Source organism: Macaca thibetana, chromosome 3, assembly GCF_024542745.1.
Source record: "Macaca thibetana thibetana isolate TM-01 chromosome 3, ASM2454274v1, whole genome shotgun sequence".
Classification (NCBI taxonomy): domain Eukaryota; kingdom Metazoa; phylum Chordata; class Mammalia; order Primates; family Cercopithecidae; genus Macaca; species Macaca thibetana.
This window is the reverse complement of record NC_065580.1, coordinates 182,547,564-182,568,370: the sequence shown is the minus strand read 5'-3', so window position 1 is coordinate 182,568,370 and position 20,807 is coordinate 182,547,564. Positions and strand designations below refer to the sequence as shown.

General features: G+C 34.8%; 1 protein-coding gene across 2 annotated transcripts in view; it reads right to left on the bottom strand.

The window, feature by feature from the left end:
- Positions 1-20,534, bottom strand: part of SAMSN1 (SAM domain, SH3 domain and nuclear localization signals 1) — a 176,375-nt gene extending 155,841 nt beyond the window's left edge. Inside the window, exon 1 of one of the 2 annotated variants that reach the window (XM_050782363.1) lies at positions 12,269-20,534. In XM_050782363.1, coding sequence (XP_050638320.1) covers positions 12,269-12,292 — 24 coding nt within the window. In that variant the 5' untranslated portion in view covers positions 12,293-20,534. The remainder of the gene's footprint in view (positions 1-12,268) is intronic. The other variant, XM_050782360.1, reaches the window with a different exon arrangement.
- Positions 20,535-20,807: the final 273 nt, after the last annotated feature.

Below are 20,807 nucleotides of genomic sequence, written 5' to 3'. Positions count from 1 at the left end.
ATGTGGTAGTCTCACAGTACTCCTTGTACCTAGGGTGATGTGGCTACAGAGTGAGGCTCCTCTGTCTTTAAAAACTGGACAGAAGAGTGGGAAGGATGGTGTGGTTTGAGTGTCAGCTCAGCTGTAATACAATAGAACACCAGGTAGACTTTTAAGGTTTCAGACTCTAGTCCCTGACTCCTGGACTGCACTTCTGGACTCACCCAGGACCTGGGGGCCCTCAGTGCCCTGAAGGGAAGGACAGAGGCATGACTGGATTTGCCACCTGCTGATTGTAGAGGCCGAGTGCTTTGAGTGAACACAGGCAGTAGCTAGGGGGTGGTTATAGCAGGCCGCGGGCAAGACCCAGTGCTGTGCTGGCTTCAGGTCTGACCCAGCACAGTCACAGTAGTGGTAGCTACAGGGGTGCCACTGTCACTCCACCTCCAGCTTCCAGTAACTCATAACACAGAGGGAGACTCTGTATGTTTTGGAGAAAGTCATAAAAGAGAACAAGAGTTTCTGACTGGTAATCCAGAGAATCTCCCATATCTGGTCGAAAACCATCAGGGAGGTACTTCGATCTGCAAGAACCACAGTGCTACTGGGCTTGGGATATCCCCTAAAGCAGACACAGCTTAGATTACAAAACACAAGTCCTTTCAAATATCTGGAAAGCCTCCCCAAGAAGGACAGCTACGAATAATCCAAGACAGTGAACACTAAAATAAATACTTAACTCCTTAATGCCCAGACACCAAAGAACGTCTACTAGCATCAACACCATCCAGAAAATCAGGACCTCACCAAGTAAACTAAATAAGGCACCAGGGAGCAATCTTGGAGAAAGAGATATGTGACCTTTCAGATAATTCGAAATAGAGGTGTTGAGGAAACTCAAGGAAATTCAAAATAACACAGAGAAGGAATTCAGAATTCTATCCAATAAATTAACAAATAAATTGAAATGATTAAAAAAAATCAAGCAGAAATCCTGAAGCTGAAAAATGCAATTGGCACACTGAAGAATGCATCAGAGTCCTTTAATAGCAGAATGCATAAGCAGAAGAAAGAATTAGTGAGCCTAAAGACAGGCTATTTTAAAATACATAGTCAGAGGAGACAAAGAAAAAAGAACAAAAAACAATGTAGCACACCTACCAGATCTAGAAAATTGCCTCAAAAGGGCAAATCTAAGAGTCATTGGCCTTAAAGAGGATGTAGGTAAAGAGATAGGGGTAGAAAGTTTATTCAAAAGAATAATGACAGAGAACTTCCCAAACCTAGAGAAAGATATCAGTAGCCAAGTACAAGAAGGTTATAGAACACCAAGCAGATTTAACCCTAAGAAAACTACCTCAAGGTATTTAATAATCAAAGTCCCAATTGTCAAGGATAAAGAAAGAACTCTAAAAGCCACAAGAGAAAAGAAACAAATAATATACAATGGAGCTCCTATACGTCTGGCAACAGACTTTTCAGTAGAAACCTTACAGGCCAGGAGAGAGTAGCATGACATATTCAAAGTGCTTAAGGAAAATAATTTTTACCCTAGAATAATGTATCTGGTGAAAATATCTTTCAAACATGAAGGAATAAAGACTTTCCCAGACAAACAAAAGCTGAGGGATTTCAACAATGCCAGGCCAGTCCTATAAGAAATGCTAAAGGGAGTACTTCAAACAGAAAGAAAAGGACAGTAATGAGCAATAAATAATCACCTGAAGGTACAAAACTCACTGGTAATAGTAAGTACACAGAAATACACAGAATATTATAACACTTTAACTGTGGTGTGTAAACTACTCTTAAGTAGGAAGACTAAAAAATGAACCAATGAAAAATAATAACTACAACAGCTTTTCAAGACACTGTCAGTACAATAAGACATAAATAGAAGCAATGAAAAGTTAAAAAGCAGGGAGACAGTGTCAATGTATTGAGTTTTTGTTAGTTTTATTTTTGCTTGTTTGTTTATGCAAATAATGTTAAGTTGTTAGCAGGTTAAAATGATGAGTCATAATATTTGCAAACCTCATGATAAACTCAAACCGAAAAACATACAATGAAAAGACAAGAAGTAAAAAGCAAGAAACTAAACCATGTCTCCAGACAAAGTTACCTTCAGTAGAGAAAGACAGGAAGGAGAGAAAGAAGGAAGATAAGACCAGAAAACAAGTAATAAATGGCAAGAGTAAGTCCTCAATTATCAATAATAACATTAAATTTAAATGGACTAAAATCTCCAATCAAAAGACATAGACAGGCTGCATGAATGAAAAAACATAACCCATTAATCTGCTCCCTGCAAGAAACACACTTTAACTACAAACACACATATAGATGGACTGGGTGTGGTGGGTCACTCCTGTGATCCCAGAACTTTGAAAGGCCAAGGTGGATGGATCACCTGAGGTCAGGAGTTTGACACCAGTCTGAAAAACCTGGTGAAACCCCATGTCTACTAAAAATACAAATAGTAGTCAGGTGTGATGGCACACAGCTGTAATCTCAGCTACTCGGGAGGCTGAGGCAGGAGAATCTCTTGAACTCAAGAGGCAGAGGTTGCAGTGAGCCAAGATCACACCATTGCACTCCACCCTGGGTGACAGAGTGAGACACTGTCTCAAAACACATACACACACACACACACACACACACACACACACACAGAAAGAGAGAAAATAAAGGGATGGAAAAAGATATTCTATGCCAATGAAAACCAAAAAAGGATAGAAGTCACTAAACTTATATCAGATAAAATAGATTTCAACACAAAATCTGTAAGAGGCAAAGAAGGTCACTATTTAATGATAAAGGGATCAATTCAGCAAGATTATATAAACATTTTAAATATATATACACCCAACACTGGAGTATTTAGGCAAATAAAGGAAATATTTTTAGAGATAAAGAGGGAGATAGGACTGAATACAATAATAGCTAGAGACTTTAACATCCCATTTTCAGCTTAGGAAACATCTTCCAGACAGAAAATCAACAAAGAAACATCAGACTGAATCTTCACTATAGAGTAAGTTGATCTAATAGATATTTACAGAACATTTCAGCCAAAAGCTGCAGAATACACATTCTTTTCCCTAGAAAATGTAGCATTCTCAAGAATAAAATATATGTAAAACAAAAAAGTATTAAAACATGAAATAAATTGAAATAATATAAAGCATCTTCTGTTACCACAATGGAATAAAACTAAAAACTAATAAGAATAGGAATTTTGGAAACTATACAACATGAGAATTAAACAATACACTCCTGAGTGACCAGTGGTCAAGGAAGAGATTAAGAAGGAAATTGGAAAATTTCTTGAAAGACGTGATAATAGAAACAAAACATACCCAAACCTATGGGATACACCAAAGGCAGTACTAAGAGGGAATTTTATAGCTATAAATGACTACATCAAAAAAGAGGAATAACTTCAGATGAACAACCTAACAATGCATCCTAAGGAACTAGAAAAGTAAGAGCAAACCAAATGCCAAATTAGTAGAAGAAAAGAAATAATAAAGGTCTGAGCAGAAATACATGAAATTGAAATTTTAAAAAAATACAAAAGATTAATGATACAAAAAGTTGTTTTTTTGAAAAGTTAAACCAAACTGACAAATTTTAGACAGACTAAAAAAAAAAAGATAAGGTTCAAATAAATAAAATCAGAAAAGAAAAAGTGGACACTACAACTGATACTGCAGAAACTCAAAGCATCATTAGTGACTATTATGAGCAACTATACACCAATAAATTTAAAAATCTAGAAGAAATGGACAAATTCCTAGATGCATACAAAGTACCAAGATTGAACCAAGAGGAAATCCAAAACCTGAAAAGACCAATAACAAGTTACAACATCAAAGCCATAAAAAAAGAAATCTCCCACTAAAGGAAAGCTCAGAACCTGAGAGCTTCACTTCTGAATTCTACCAAACCTTTAAAGAAGAATTAATACCAAACTTACTCAAACTATTCCAAAAAGTGGAGGAGAGGGGAATACTTCCAAACTCATTCTATGAAGCCAATATTACTCTGATACCAAAACCAGACAAAGACACATCAAAAACAAACAAACAAACAAAACAAACTACAGGCCAATATCTCTGATGAATATTGATGCAAAACTCCTGAACAAAATACTACCAAACTAAATTCAACAATATATTAGAAAGATCATTCATCATCCAAGTGAGATTTATCCTAGGGATGCAAGGATAGTTGAACATACTCAAATCAATCAGTGTGATACATCATATCAACAGAATGAAGTTTAAAAACCATATTATTATATAAATTTATACTAAAAACTCATTTAATAAAATTTGACATTCCTTCATGATAAAAAAAAATACCTAAAAATCCTGAGTCTAGAGGGAACATACCTCAACATAATAAACAGACCTACAGCTAGTATCATATGGACTGGGGAAAAGATGAAAGCCTTCCCTCTAAGATCTGGAATACAACATGGCTCACCACTGTTATTCAACATAGTACTGGAAGTCCTAGCTAGGGAAATTAGACAAGGAAAGATATACATGGCATCCAAATGGGAAACAAAAAAGTCAAATTATACTTGTTTGCAGATGATATGATATTATATTTGGAAAACCCTAAAAATTACACAGGAAAACTATTAGAACTAATAAACAAATTTAGTAATGTTGCAAGATACAATTTCAGCATACAAATATCAGTAGCATTTCTATGAGAACAGGGAACAACATAAAAAGGAAATTAAAAAGTAATCCTATTTACACTAGCCACACATAAAATTAAATCCCTAGGAATTAACCAAAGTGAAAGATCTCTATCACAAAAGCTATAAGATATTGATGAAAGAAATGGAGAAGGACATCAAAAATTTGAAAATATTTATTGAAAAATAGTTTATATTCATGGATTTATTGAAAAATAATATAGGCTCATGGAATGAAAGACAATTTTGTTAAAATGTCCGTACTACTCAAAGCAAACTACAGATTCAATGCAACCTCAGTCAAAATACCAGTGACATTCTTCACAGAAATAGAAAAAAAATCCTAAAATTTATATGGGACCATAAAAGTCAAAGCTATTCTAAGCAAAAAGAACAAAACTGGATAAATCACATTACCTGACTTCAAATTAGACTACAGAGCTATAGTAACCTAAACAGAATGGTACTGGCATAAAAACAGACACATAGACCAATGTAAAAAATAGAGAACTCAGAAACAAATCAGCATACCTATGGTGAACTCATTTTTGACAAAGGTGTTAAGAATATACACTGGGGAAAAGACAGCTTCAATAAATAGTGCTGGAAAAACTATTCAAATGTAGAAGAATGAAATTAGGCCCCCATCTATCACCATATATATAAATAAAATCAAAGTGGATTTAAGACTTAAATCTAAGACCTCAAACTATGAAACTACAAGAAAACATTAGAGAAAATCTTCAAGACATTGGTCTGGGAAAGGATTTATTGAGCAATTCCCCACAACTATAGGCAACCAAAGCAAAACGAAACAAATGGTCTCATATGTTGAAAAGCTTCTGCACAACAAAAGATATAATCAACAAAGTTAAGAAACAACCCACAGAATGGGAGAAAACATTTGCACAATATCCATCTGACAGGAGATTAATAACCAGAATATACATGGAACTTAAGCAACTCCATAGGAAAAAGTCTAATAGTCTGATCAAAAAATGGGCAAAAGAATTTGAATAGACATTTCCAAAAGAAGACATACGAACGGCAAACAGGCATGTGAAAAAGTGCTCAACATCATTGATCATCAGAGAAATTCAAATCAGAACTACAATGAGATGTTGTCTGAGCCTAGTTAAAATGGCTCATATCCAAAAGACAGGTACTAGTAAATGCTGGTGAAGATGTGGAGAAAAAGGAACCCTATTACACTGTTGGTGGGAATATAAATTAGCACAACCACTATGGAGAACACTTTGGAGGTTTCCCAAAAAACGAAAAATTGAGCTAACATATGATCCAGCACTCTCACTGCTGGGTAGATACTTCCCAAAAAGGAAAACAGTATATACAGTATATCAAACAGATATCTGAACTCCTAAATTTGTTGCAGCACTGTTACAATAGCTAAGATTTGGACACAACCTAAGTGTCTATCAACAGATGAATGGATAAAGAAAATAAGGTACATATACACAATGGAGTATGGTTCAGCCATAAAAAAAGAATGAAATCCAGTCATTTGCAACAACATAAATAGAACTGGAGATGATTATGTTGAGTGAAATAACTCAGCCACTGAAAGACAAACATCGCATATTCTCACTTATCTGTGGAATCTAAAAATCAAAACAATTGAACTCGTGTTCATGGAGATTAGAAGGATGGTTACCAGAGGCTAGGAAGAGTAGTGGGGTTCTGGGGGGAATGGCTACAAAACAATAGAAAGAATGAATGTAACCTACTATTTGATAGCACAATAGGGTGACTATAGTCAATAATAACTTAATTGTACATTTTAAAATAATTTAAAGGGTGTAACTGGAATGTTTTTAACTCAAAGGATAAATGCTTGTGGAGATTGATACCCCATTCTCCATGATGTGCTTATTTCACATTGCATGTCTGTTTCAAGTCATCTCATGTACCGCATAAATATATATACCTACTAGGTACCTACAGAAATTTTAAAAATTTGAAAGAATGAAAAAGCATCAAGGACAAATGATACACAGTGCAACACACACACACACACACACACACACACACACACACACACGCAGCAGTTTCATTCACCTTACCAAGAAGCTATAAGGATAAAATAAATTCAAGGCATGTTTTGAAATAGCAAAAATATTTTACAAGTACATTCAAGGAATTAATATTAATGTTTAGAACACAGACAATAAAATATTATTTATTCATTTTTATCCTTGTATGAAAAAATGAACTTAAAATACATGAGTTTGGATTTAAAATCATTGTGTAATGTATTATAACTTCTTTATATTTGGAAAGCAAACTTATTAATCAAATTGACTTTTTAAAAAAGATATAATTAGTCTAGTTATGACATCATCTAGAAGCAGTCTTAAAGGAGAGAGGTATACAGTATACACTTAGCATATTGAAAAGTTCTAAGTATATTAACATATAAGCAAAGTGAAGATTGGATGCCTTGTCTACCTTTAGAACTTTCGGCCAATATGATTTGCTGTTTCCTCTTTTAAGTAACCCTTGTTCCAAGCACATTACAAACTATTGATAAAATGATTAAGAACTAAGTATGTTATGAGTGCTTTAAAATACATAAACATGTAGGGAAACCTAACAGAAATACAAAGTAGTGAGTGAAACTAAAACTTTAGACCTATTAAGCTCCCATCCAAAAATAGACAGCATTGGGCAGATCTTTTTTTTTTTTTTTTGAGACGGAGTCTTGCTCTGTCGCCCGCGCTGGAGTGCAGTGGCCGCATCTCAGCTCCCTGCAAGCTCCGCCTCCTGGGTTTACGCCATTCTCCTGCCTCAGCCTCCCGAGTAGCTGGGACTACAGGCGCCTGCCACCTCGCCCAGCTAGTTTTTTGTATTTTTTAGTAGAGACGGGGTTTTACCGTGTTAGCCAGGATGGTCTCGATCTCCTGACCTTGTGATCCGCCCGTCTCGGCCTCCCAAAGTGCTGGGATTACAGGCTTGAGCCACCGCGCCCGGCCGCATTGGGCAGATCTTAAGCCTTAAAGGGTAGCATACAATAGATGTCCTCTACATAAGACAAACTCCATGATGGAAATACAGGGCCTATGGTAGCAACCACTGCTATAAAAGGGGACTGAAAAAAGCTTCTGTCAACAGCTGCTAGGGCTCTTGCTTACAGGAAGGTATGGGCCAGAAAAGCAAAATTTAACAACACAGCCAGCAAAACAGAATATGAAACAAACTACCAATGGTTCAGTGTCTAGATTAGTAATAGTCCATATATCTGCTTGGAATAAGATCTCTGGACCAGCAATGCAAGCCCTGGTTTTTCACTGGGGCATCCGGAAGACAAGAGATTTTTGCCTCACTAGTAGATAAAGCAAGGTGAAGAAGCCAGGAAAGAAAGAAAGAGAAAGAGAGAAAGAAAAAGCGTTGTCATTCTAAATTAGCCAAAGCACTATGAAGAGATCAAATGCTGAGAAAGAGAGCCAACTGAATTGACAGTCAGAAAGCTAAACCATTTCCTTCCAGATGAAATTAAAATCATAAAACAGATGGAGAGATAATTTAAGAAAGAATATATATAATCTTCAGAGCTAAATAAAAAAGTAATATTTGATTAAAAAGAAATAATTTATGATGAAAACAAAACAGAAATGAAACAGCAATCATTAAATAGGAGCAAAGAACAATTACAAAGTCTTGAAAATAAATAATATAATCACAGAAATTTATATTAAATACTCAAAAATTGAACTCTAGACCTTTCATAAGAGAGAATTAGAAAATGCTGAGTTCACTTAGGGTGCAGCACAGAAGGATAAATAGAAAACATGATACACACAGGTAAAAGGTTGGAAGATATATTAAAAGATGATAAAATACTATTAATGGGAATTCTAGAAAAAGAAAATGATGGAATTTTCTTATTAATGCAAGAAAACAACAGACCAATTTTAGGTATTAACATAGATTTTTAAATCCTAAAAAAAATCAACAAAATCAAATAGTACATATAAAACTGCATTATGACCAATTAGTGTGTAATATAGAAATGTAACAATGCTTCAATATTTAAATATAGGTTAAAATATGTAAAAGGAAGTTAATCTCAATAAATGTTTAAGGCACTTGAAAATTTTTAATGTTTACCCACATCAAAATTTTAGCTAATTGGGAAAAGGCAGGACTTCCTTAACCTGGTTAGAGTTATTTAAAAAAAAATTTCCTTGGGAGGCCGAGACGGGTGGATCACGAAGTCAGGAGATCGAGACCATCCTGGCTAACCCGGTGAAACCCCGTCTCTACTAAAAAATACAAAAAACTAGCCGGGCGAGGTGGCGGGCACCTGTAGTCCCAGCTACTCAGGAGGCTGAGGCAGGAGAATGGCGTAAACCCAGGAGGCGGAGCTTGCAGTGAGCTGAGATCCGGCCACTGCACTCCAGCGCGGGCGACAGAGCAAGACTCCGTCTCAAAAAAAAAAAAAAAAAAAAAAAAAAAAAAAAAAAAAAAAAAAAAAAAAAAAAAAAAAAAAATTTCTTCATGAATAATTACATGAGCATTGGAAATAAGAGTAGGATGACTGCTATCATAGCATTCCTACTTTTCAATATTATGGAAGATAAAGAAGTTGAGAATAATATAAATGCTAAGGAGAGGCATAATTTATAGATTATTTGCACAGAAAACCTGAGAAAACCACAGAGTATGTCTCAGAATTCTTCGAGATCAGCAAAAATTTTTTTTTGGATATCAATATGCTAATAATGTATCTCTAAATCAGCATCAACAAACTTGGAGAAAAATTCACAATGGCGTCCCAAATTCTTAGACGCCTAACAATAAATTTAACAAAAGCTGTGCAAGATATCATAGGCGAAATTATAAAATATTATTGAAGGCTACGAAAGAATTGAATAAAGCATTATCTATGTTTGTGGATGAAAAGACCTAACACTTAATGAAGTCAATTTCCCCTAAAAATGGTGTAAAATTCAAATTTATTTCAATCAAAATCCCATCAAAGGTATTCATATAATTTGACAATATGAACCTAAGTTTATATAGAAAAAAGACGAAGTCCAAACTTTGACGAAGGACAAATGGGGAGCAGGGTATTCTTCTGAGTAAGACTTACATGGCAGTAGAATTATTAATATTTTAAAAAGTACTTAAAAGAACGAGTAAAAGGAAAGGGATAGAAATGAACCAATGGGTTAGAATAGAGAATCCAAATAAAGACAGAGGCAGCATTTCAAATTATTGGAGAAATTGTGCAGGGATAATTGCTTTGTAACCTCACAGGTTACAAAGACATGTTAAACGCAATACCTGTAAGATGAGCTCAACAAGAAAAATCAGTGTACTTCAAATGAGCAAGTTTTCTAAAAGCCTCATCACCATGTAAAACTCTAAGAAAAATTGTGGAGTCAGAGTAGCATATATAAAAGGATAGTTCTGCCTTCCTTTTGAAAGATAGACCCCATTTCAAGTTTATAGATCCAAAATAATAGCAATCACCTTTAATGGATTATTTATATTATCCTTGGTTCAGAATGGGTAGTTCATTAAGTTTCTGCCTTTATATTTCTCTTAAAAACCCCATTTACTGAAAGATTTACAATTTTCCCCTACACTTAAATGAGAGATGTTTAACTCTTTTCATTCTTTCTTTAGTGGTAATCTTTATGTGACACATAATGTTTAAAATCACCTGCTTCCCAGAGATTTAAAGGTCAGTGTATTTACTTTTTCATTTTTTTAAATTCAAGAATCTTTCCATTAAACCAGTGGTTTTTATTCTCTTTTCTGAAATGCAGTGTCCCATGTGTTCACATTCCTACAGCCATGGATAAAATATATTTTGGATTTTGCATAAATTCCTGGCAAGCTGTAACCCCACCCCTTTTTCAAAGGTTATAACAGCACAGTAGGGTGTCACAACACTCTGGTTGAGAACTTACACTAAATCATTTTATGTATTTATTCCACAAGAAGGAATAAAAAACACCTAAGTTAATGTTTATTTTTTAAGTACCTTGTACACATTTTCTTATTAAAGCAATTGAATTTGATAACATAAACTTTGCAATGATTCAACAAAAGACTAGGGTTCTTGATGGTTTCGTCTAATCAAATATGTTTCTGAGCAAGTAACTTCTTAAGGACAACTTTAACAGACAGAAAAGAGTTACAGTCATATTGAGTCCATGAGCCAGGACTTTCAGGCAATCCTTTTTAAGTATGTGCTCCCTTCCCTATATCAGAGAGGAAGACAATCAAGCTCATTATATGGTTATATGTCTTTAGCAGCAGCATTACGAACGTATGTCAACCCACGCTGAACCATGCTATGTTATAGAAACATTAGCATACTGATTATATTACCATTCAAAATGATTTCAGAAAGCAATCGTCTTTGGTGCCACACTGCCTATTTCCATGGGAAGTATATTCATATAAACCACATATAGCTCTTTTAGATCAACTAGAAAAGTATGCACAATACCACTTAAATCACCTGAAATGGGATTTCTGCCGTCAGATTTATACGGCACAAAGCAAAGTTGAGAGCTGGCAGTTATTTTGTAAATTGGACTATATAGGCAACAAGAACTCGATGATTCAGCCTCCCACAACTCACAATTGCATTTTATTTTTCAAGATGCTCTAAGATTAAATCCCTTATCTTGGTTTAAAATGCCTCCTGTTTAGGTATTACAACGTATGTCAGCACCATCTCTACTGCTTATGTTAATCTTATGTGCAATTTGGAAAGAAAACAAACATCAGAACTAGGCTATTTTATTTTCCCAAATGAGAGGGATCACCCATCGACATCTTGAAAAACCAATGAATAGACATAATGCCCTGCTGTAAACACAGATAGAAATGAATAAAATTATTTTTGAAATCCATTTTTAAGCATTGGCAGATGGTCACAACTGCAGGTTAGAGTTATAAAGTATTTTCAGATCCATGACTACCTGATAACTTTCACTGATCCACTTCAGGCTAAGGGGAAAAAAAAAGTAATAATGTGAAAAAGAATTTGAGAGGTGCTTATACCCTTGAGTAAGCACATCTCCAGGATTGAATTAATCTATTGTACCTTGCGTTTACAGTGTGGTGCAACTCAGAAAACTATCTCCATGGAAGTTTAACCAAGCCAACATTGAAAGGAATTCATTACTCAAAGAACAAAGAAGAAATTTTGATTCCTGGGATGTCTCAAAGCAAAGCAAGCAACACAAAGGCTGCAGGGTTTGCAAAATTTTGTCTCATACTCATAACAAATAGAAGAAAATTATTTCTCAAAAATACTGTTCCCAGAATATTGTACTTAAAAATTCAGCATCAAAATGTTAAATAAATAGTAATTGTTGCAGGTTTTTTTTTATTACTTGTTTTTGAGTAGAGTTGGCTTAAGTGCTTTAATGAAAGCATCCTTTCTCACTATTCTTTTTGATGGGAACTTTCTGAGATGCTAAGTGTATTAATATCATCACATAGGAAGTTTAGAATATATCCTAATTTCATTCCTTTTATTTGACACAGTAAAATTAAAATGAGAACATAAACGGTGCAAATAAAAGAACTTACCAGCGAAATGCAAAAAAGATTCATTTTGACCAGCTTCACTCTCTTGCTGCTCTGCTTTGAAAACTACGATTGCCTCTTGTAGCTCTCTCTTGCCTTCACAGCTGTTTGGCCAGTTCTCATGGGAGATTATTACAAAGTAAAATCCCTGCCATAATCCAGGGGATTCAGAGACCATTATCAAATAATATAGGCCTTTATTGAACAAACAATTTTCTAAATTAATGAAGAACCCTGACTCATAAAATGAGAGAATGAGACTTACCACGATCTGTGTAAACAGATTTCAAAGGTGGCAATGATAGTCCTGAAACCTGCAGTGAAAATGCATTGAAAACAACTACAGGCAAACCTGGAGGAAATATTATTCTTCAGGATAAAAGTAACATCTTCCTTTTAAAGGTGGTGGGTCAAGGGTCCATGTCACATTCCTTCCCATCTCGCATTCCTATTTTCTCTTTCAACAATTAACAAAACATTTGATTCCCTACATGACAAGATATAGAGACAAACACATTTTTACGATGGCAAAATATGCAAAGTGCATAAATCTACAATGTACCACTTTAACCACTTTTAAGTAAACAGTTCAGTAACATTAAGTACCTCTACACTGTTGTGCAACTATCACCACCATGCATCTCCAGAACCATTTCGTCTTTCCTAATCTTTCCTACTCAAATCCCATACCCATTAAACACTAACTACCCTACCCGTTTCCCCTGCCTCTCAGCCCCTGGAAACAGCCTTTCTACTTTCTTTCTCTAAATTTGACTACTCTACATGCTTTCTGTAAGTGCAATCAATATATACCATCTGGTGACTGACTTACCTCACTTAGTATAATGTCTTCAAGGTGCATCCATGTAATAGCATGTGCCAGAATTTCCTTCATTTTTAAGGCTGAATAAGATTCCTTTTTGTGTATATACCACAATTTGCTTATCCACTTGTTTGTTGATAAACACTTGGATTACTTCTACCTTTGACTATTGTGAATAAGACTGCTATGAATATAGATGTACAAATATCTGTTTGAGTCCTTGCTTTCAATTCTTTTGGGTATATATCGAGAAGGGAATTGTTGGATCCTTTGTTAATTCCATGTTAATGAGGAACCACCATACTGTTTTTCTTATTGACTGCATCATTTACATTCTCACCTACAGTACACACAGGTTCAATTTTCTTTGCATCTTTGCTAGCCTTTGTTATTTTCTGTTTTTTTTTTTTTGTTTGTTTTTGTGTGTGTGTGTTTTTTAATAGTGGCTACCCTAATGAGTGTGAAATGGTATCTCATGGTTTTGATTTTCATTTGCCTAGTGATTAGTGGTGATGAGCATCTTTTTATTTATATACATTTATGTATTTTCTTTGGATAAATGTTTATACCAGTCCTTTGCCCATTTTAAAAATTGGGTTAGTTTGGTTTTTGGTTTTGTTATTGTTGAGTTGTAGGTGTTCTTTACACATTCTGGATATCTCTTCTCAGATATGCGATTTGCAAATAATTTCTCCTATTCAATGAGTTACTTTTTTACTTTGGGAATAGTGTCCTTTAATGCACAGAAGTTTTTTTCTTTTTAATTTGATAAAGTCTAAATTATCTATTTTTGTTGTTGTTACCTGTGTTTTTGGTGTTAAATACATCATTGCCAAATCCAACACCAAGATGATTTTTCCCAATGTTTTCTTCTAATAACTTATAGTTTTAGCTCTTTAGGGCTTTGTCAATTTTTAATTACTCTTTGTGTATGTTGCAATGTAAGGGTCCAACTTTATTGTTTTGTGTGTGTATATCCATTTGTCCAACACCATTTGTTGAAAGACTGTACTTTACCCATTGAATGGTCTTGACAGATTTGCTGACAATCATTTGACCATGTAAATGAGAGTTTATTTCTGGAGTCTCCATTCTATTGCATTGGTCTACATGTCTGTTTCTATGCCAGTATCACACTGTTTTGATTACTGTATGCTTCAAAGTAAGTTTTGAAATTAAGGACTTTTGCAAATTATCTTACTCCTTAAAAAAAAAAAAATCTTGAAAAATGTTCATTTGTTTTACTTTGTTTTTTTGATAAGAAAATTGAGGCTCAGAAGAATAAGCAACTTGCCAAGGTCAAAATTAGAAAATGGTAAATTCTGGGATCTAGTCCGGGAATATCTAGTTCCAAATTTTATGCTTTTTATACTAACTATATCATCCTTTGTAAACTTCAGGATAATACTTAGCCCTTGCGTTTTCAGTAAATTCATCTGTACAATGGCGTGTTAAACCTAGGTATTTGAAAACATCAGCTAAGTCTAGGTGATTCTTTGATATTAATTTAGGTATTTTATTTCTAGATATGCTTGATCTAATTATTTTTAAAATGCACTAACAGTTCTGAAAGTTAAATTTATTTTTTAAATTTTTACTATTTCTCTTCATTTTTTAATTAACAAATGAAAATTGTGTGTATGGTATACAACATGATGCTTTGAAATATGTATGTGAAATGGTTAAATTAAACTAACATATGCATCACCTTACATATTTATTTGTGATGAGAACACTTAAAATCTACTCTCTTAGCACTTTTCAACTGTACAATATATTGTTGTTAACTAAAAGCACCATGTTGTACAATAGATCTCCTGAACTTATTCTTCCTAACTAAAATTTTTTATCTTTTGAACATCATCTCCTCCAATTACTCCCCAAGTTCCCCAGAGCCTTGTAATCGTCATTCTACTCTTTGCTTCTATGAATTCAACTTTTTTAAATTCCACATTAGTGAAAACATGCAGTGTTTATCTCTCTGTTTCTGGTTTATTTCACTTAACGTAATGCCCTCCAGACTCATCGATGTTGTCACAAATAACAGGATTTCCTTCATTTTAAAAACGGAATAGTATTTCATTGTGCATAAATACCACATTTTCCAGCAATCCCACTACTGGGTATATATCCAAAGGAAATGAAGTCTGTATGTCAGAGAGATATTTGCACCTCCATGTTCATTGCAGCATTATTTCTGGTTGCCAAGGTATGGAATCAACTTAAGTGTCCATCAACAGATGAATAAACAATTAAAGTTAAATTTAGATCTTGCAAATAAGTTTCTTCATAACTTGGTCCTGGACTTACTTTTCATTAAATAACATTTATTTCCAATACCCTTATTAGAAATAAGATATTCTAGGGGAGGGTATCTATAGCCCCTTGATTTTAATTAGCAAATTAAATGGAGATTTACACTGGCACCTTCTGCTTTAAAGTGTTATTGGTTAAGAGTGCTTTTGAGTTGCAGGTAATAGACTACATGACTGAGAGTGATTAATCAAGAAAGGTTATTGTTCACATATAAGAACAGGTCTATGGATCGACAATTGTTGTCACTGAAGGAGAGGGTCAGTGAGATCAGTCATGAGTACTGTCTATAGTTCCCTGGCCCTTCCTTTCATGATTTGAAGATGGCTGCAGAAGTTCATAGCATTAAATCCTCACACGGTTGCTTTCAAACACTGGAAACAGACATCATATGCACCAATGTCAAGCAGACGTTCCTGTTTGGCCTCCCTTCCATTGTGCCTCCCCAGAGCCTCAGTACCCCTGTAGGTTTCACTATTTCTTCATACTTTTCCAAGTTAGTACTTTTGAAGTGTATTATTTAAGAAATATTTTGAGATACAATATTAAAATTTAATCAAAAGCTAAACTAGATGAAACTAGGACTTTGGGTTTCTTCTTTATAACTTTTTATTTTAGGAGTTATAATATTATTTCAAATTCTGATTCAAAAAAGACTTAAAAAATTTCACACATACTCAAAAGTGGACTACAATAATTCCTTTATATGCCCTTCACCTATATTCAATAATTATCAAGATATTGCAAAAGTTACTTCATCTGTCCTGTTTTATCCCCTTTTTCTTTCCCGCTAAAGTATCTTAAAGCAAGTCTCAGCATCATGTTATTTCAATCCTACATACTTCATCTATCTCTAAAATTTTTGACTTTTTTTAGACAATGAGAATGCCATTCATAAATCTAAAAATTGTTTCCTGATTACTTCAAATACCTGCCTTTGTCATTCCCCTCACAGAAAGGTAGGATCTCTTTCTCCAATCTCTTGAATGTCAGCTGAGACTATGACTACATTGAAAATGGGACTATGGCAGAAATATCACTGCACTAGTTGTAAACCTACCTTCTTCCCTTTATGCCTTTCTTTGAATTGAAAAATAAAAATTGTGTGCATTTATGGTGTCCAATGTGATGTTTTGGCATATGTATACATTGTGAAATAAAAAAACGAGTAACATATCCATCGCCTCAAATACTTACCAGATTTTATGGTGAAAACATTTAAAATCTAATCCCTTAGCAAATTTTAAATATACAGCACAATTATTATTAACTATAATCATCATGCTGTACAATAGATCTCCAGAACTTATTACAAAGTTTCAGTTAAGCCTAGCTTTTAAGAAAACTTCTGGCTTCTATTTTCTCCTCTTTGGAACCCAGTTGTCTTATCGTGAGGAGCCCAAGCAGCGTGTAAACAGACCCACATAAAGGAGAATTGAGAGCTCCAGTGTCTGTCCCATCTGGTCTCCATGATGACATGGGCCCCAGTGTGCTCGCCCTGGGAATGAGGTCATCTTGGAAGTAAGCCCCAGATGAGCCACCTTAGCTGATGCCAGAGGAACCCCACCCCCAACCCCTGTGAGTCCCGATCAAATTGAAAAATTGTGAGAAAATAAATGATTGTTATTTTAAGTCACCAAGTACCGGGATGGTTTGTTATGTGATTAAAAAAAAAAAAAAAACTGTCTGTAATTAAAATTCTTCGATGACCTTAAAGAAAACAAGAAAGACCAGAAGAAGGAGGAAGGGGAAGAAGAAAAGGAAGAAAAATCTTCTCATTTGCTCCATGTGAATCAAAATCCAAACAATGATCACATTTGACACTTGGTTAGCATGCCCCTCAAGTCTCTGTAATTCAGAACTCTCACTCTCTCTTCTTTCTCATTAATTTTTTGCAAAGGATAGGTCTTGTAAAATGTACATCCTGAATTTTTTTCCAGTTTCCTTCTTTGTGTATCACTTAACTTCTTCTTCTATCTCTGGAATACACTATAAATGGAAATTAACTCTTTCCTAATGGAAGTTGATTTGATTCTGAGTCAATCTTAAAAGGTGCAAAAACTTTTCATAAGTATCGGGTACTGTACTTGGCATCATATCAGGAAGCACCCAATATTTCCCTTATGTATTAATACTAAGATACTTTCAACTACTAATTACCTTGACTTAAATTGCCTCATTAGGAGCTACAACATGATGGTTTTTGTTTTGTTTCATTTTTTGAGACAGAGTCTTGATCTGTGGCCCAGATTGGAGTGCAATGGCTCAATCTCGGCTTACTGCAACTTCTGCCTCCCGGCTTCCAGCAATTCTCCTGCCTTAGCCTCCTGAGTATCTGGGATTACAGGCGCTTGCCACCACGCCGGGCTAATTTTTGTATTTTTAGTAGAGGCGGGCTTTCATCATGTTGGCCGGGCTGGTCTCAAACTCCTGACCTCGTGATCCTCCCGCCTCAGCCTCCCAAAATGCTGGGATTACAGGCGTGAGCCACTGCATCCGGCCCAGAATGTTTTCTTTTAATTATGGAAGTGATTGCACATCAATTACCTGGAAATTTTGGTAAAGTAGAAATTTTTCTAATCAACTAGTGCTATGATTAACCTAAAATACAGTTTATAGAGGAAAAATTATAACGTGACAATTTTCAAAAAGTTGGTGCTTGGATAAGCCTGTTTTCACACTGCTATAAAGAACACCTGAGACTGGGTAATTATTGAAGAAAAAAGGAGGTTTAATTGACTCACAGTTTCACATGGCTGGGGAGGCCTCAGTGAACTGACAATCATGGTGAAGGCTAAAGAGAAGCAAGCACCTTCTTCACAAGGCAGCAGGAGAGAGCAAGAACAAAGGGAGAAGTACCACTTTTAAAACATCAGATCTTGTGAGAACTCACTCGCTCTCACAAGAACAGCATAGGGGAAACTGCCCCCATGAAACAATCACCTCCCAGAAGGTCCCTCCCTGGACATGTGAGGATTACAATTTGAGGTGAGATTTGGGTGGGGACACAGAACCAAATCATATCAGTGCTCTGGTCATTTTTTCAATGGTGTCCAATAAATTGCTTTTTCTCCTCATCCTCGTCTTCTTCTTCCCTCTTGTTTGTCTCCCTCTCTCTGTCTGCATGTCATGACAATATGAGCTTATAGACTTTTATATGTGCAATGTGCTTCAATTAATACATCCGTATTTTTCATGATGCTCAATTTTGTCTTATTTGGCCATTGATTGACTTTCAGTGAGTGGGTTCCTATGACCCTTTGAACCAACTTATTGTTCTTTGAGTTTCTTGAATTCTAGCACAACAGGATGTCTCAGCCTCATTTTGTAAGTTTTCTTCTTCAGATCTAGAGTCAGTCAACCAATCAAAAAAGTCTAAACTATTTTAATAGTTTCTGAAAGGCCAAGTCTGTGTGCCATGGGATTTAGCTGTTTTTTGTTTGCTCTGATTCTCACTTCAGTGTCTTAAGAATATCACTTTTTTCTCACATACACAGCCTCATGTATGTTTTAAAGAGCTTATTTCATTAAACCATCTATTAGTGGAAAAATGAATATGGAATAATAAAGAATAAGACAAGACCTTTGGTTAATATTGAATAAGTGATAACTTCTTATAATCCTTTCTTAATGTGCACTACTGTCATTTGGGAGGTGGTAGCTATTGGTAGAGATAATACTACAGTAGCCAACTTTAAAAATCTTTGTAAACATTTATTTCCCTGTAGTTATTTTGCAACTTGAATTTTTCCTGACTTCTGTGCCTGGTAGGGACTATACAAACAATAAATATCCAAATATTATTTTTGCAAAATTCTCTGACTTATTTAAAATTACTCCCGGATACCCATTCCTCAAAAGCCATTGCTTATTCAAAGAGAAGAGTTCTGGTAGCTGCAACAAATGCCCCATTGCATTTCCTAACAATCTTCTCTTCTAATACACTGAAAATCAACTATTTTGTATCTATTTCCATTACCTTGTAAGAATTCCTATACCTTGGAAGATGATAATTACTTTTCATATTAACAAGTTGTTGTCATGACGTTGTACAAGACCACAAGCTTTGGAGTCAGGCAGACCTGTGTGTGAATTCAACAACTTACTATGAAGACTTTGACAGGTCACTTAACTTCTCTAAATGTAAATTTCCACTTTTATTTTTAAAAAAAGATACATCTATTTTGAAGCCTTTTATAAAAATTGACCGCAATGTATATAAAGTAAATTTCAGGAAAAATTTAACAAACTGTTATTATGCATTAGTGTGGTTATATCTTTCAATTAAATTAAGATACCAAGAGCAGACATTAAATTCCACTGTCTGATTCAAAGAGAAGGAAAGAAGTGTGTCACAGCCAAAGTACAGCAGAGCAAAAGCTACAAAAATCTGGATTCTATACCTAGCACTACATCAAAGGAATTCTGTAGCAAAGCCTTCCAAACTCAAAAGGGTTTCTTCCTCTTCGTCCATAAAACAAAACAGATATAATTAGTTTTTCTCAACAGTTGTCATATAACAGCACAAAAACCAACCAAACAAACAAACAAAAATAAAACAAATGAAAGGTGTCGAAAGGACTCACTATTAATCCCCAAGTTCCGAACAGTTGACATATTAAAACATCCACAGCCATTCATGGAATATCTGTATGTAACCATATACAAGTTGTGAAGCTCTGGTCTGGAAGACATCTGAAGCTCAATGATATTTGTGATGGAAATGTAAGAGCAGGGAATGGCAACATTAGAATAGGAAACAGGGAACAGTTTTCAAGCTAGATAGAGGTCAATGTAATCTTTATATTCAAATCTTATAGATTGCTGCACAAAATGATAGCGTAGACCTCAGACCTCACCACATCCCCAGATAGCACTTCCTAAAGTTAGATTGAAAAAAAGATAAATCATACAGTCCTTTTTATTGCAAAGGAACGAGTCTTAGCTTAATAAGTAATCATTTATTTTCTCAAGCCTATTGCCAAAATTTCCTGAAGGATAGATGTAAAGTTATGAATCTCAAAGAAGCATAATTAGCACAATTAGAAACACAATTAGCTAAACACAAAAATACTTATTTTGGAAATAATTCATAGAAAGGATTAACATCTTATCTATTATTCAGTAAACCGAGGTAACATTTTATCCCCATTTTTAAACATCCACTATGAAAGGGAGAGAGAGAGAGACAGAGTGAGAGAAAGGGAGAGAGAGAAGCTCTAACAACATGCACATTTTTGTGACAAACAACAAGTGTCTTACCTTTTCAGAGACTGATTTTGAATGACAGGGAGAAACATACTTGTTTTATAAAGACTTACAGAAATACGTTGCTTTTGAAATACTGAAATTTCAAGCTTTATCTAGTGATGGCTTTTACCGTTTCTTGCAACCAAAGTAGAATTT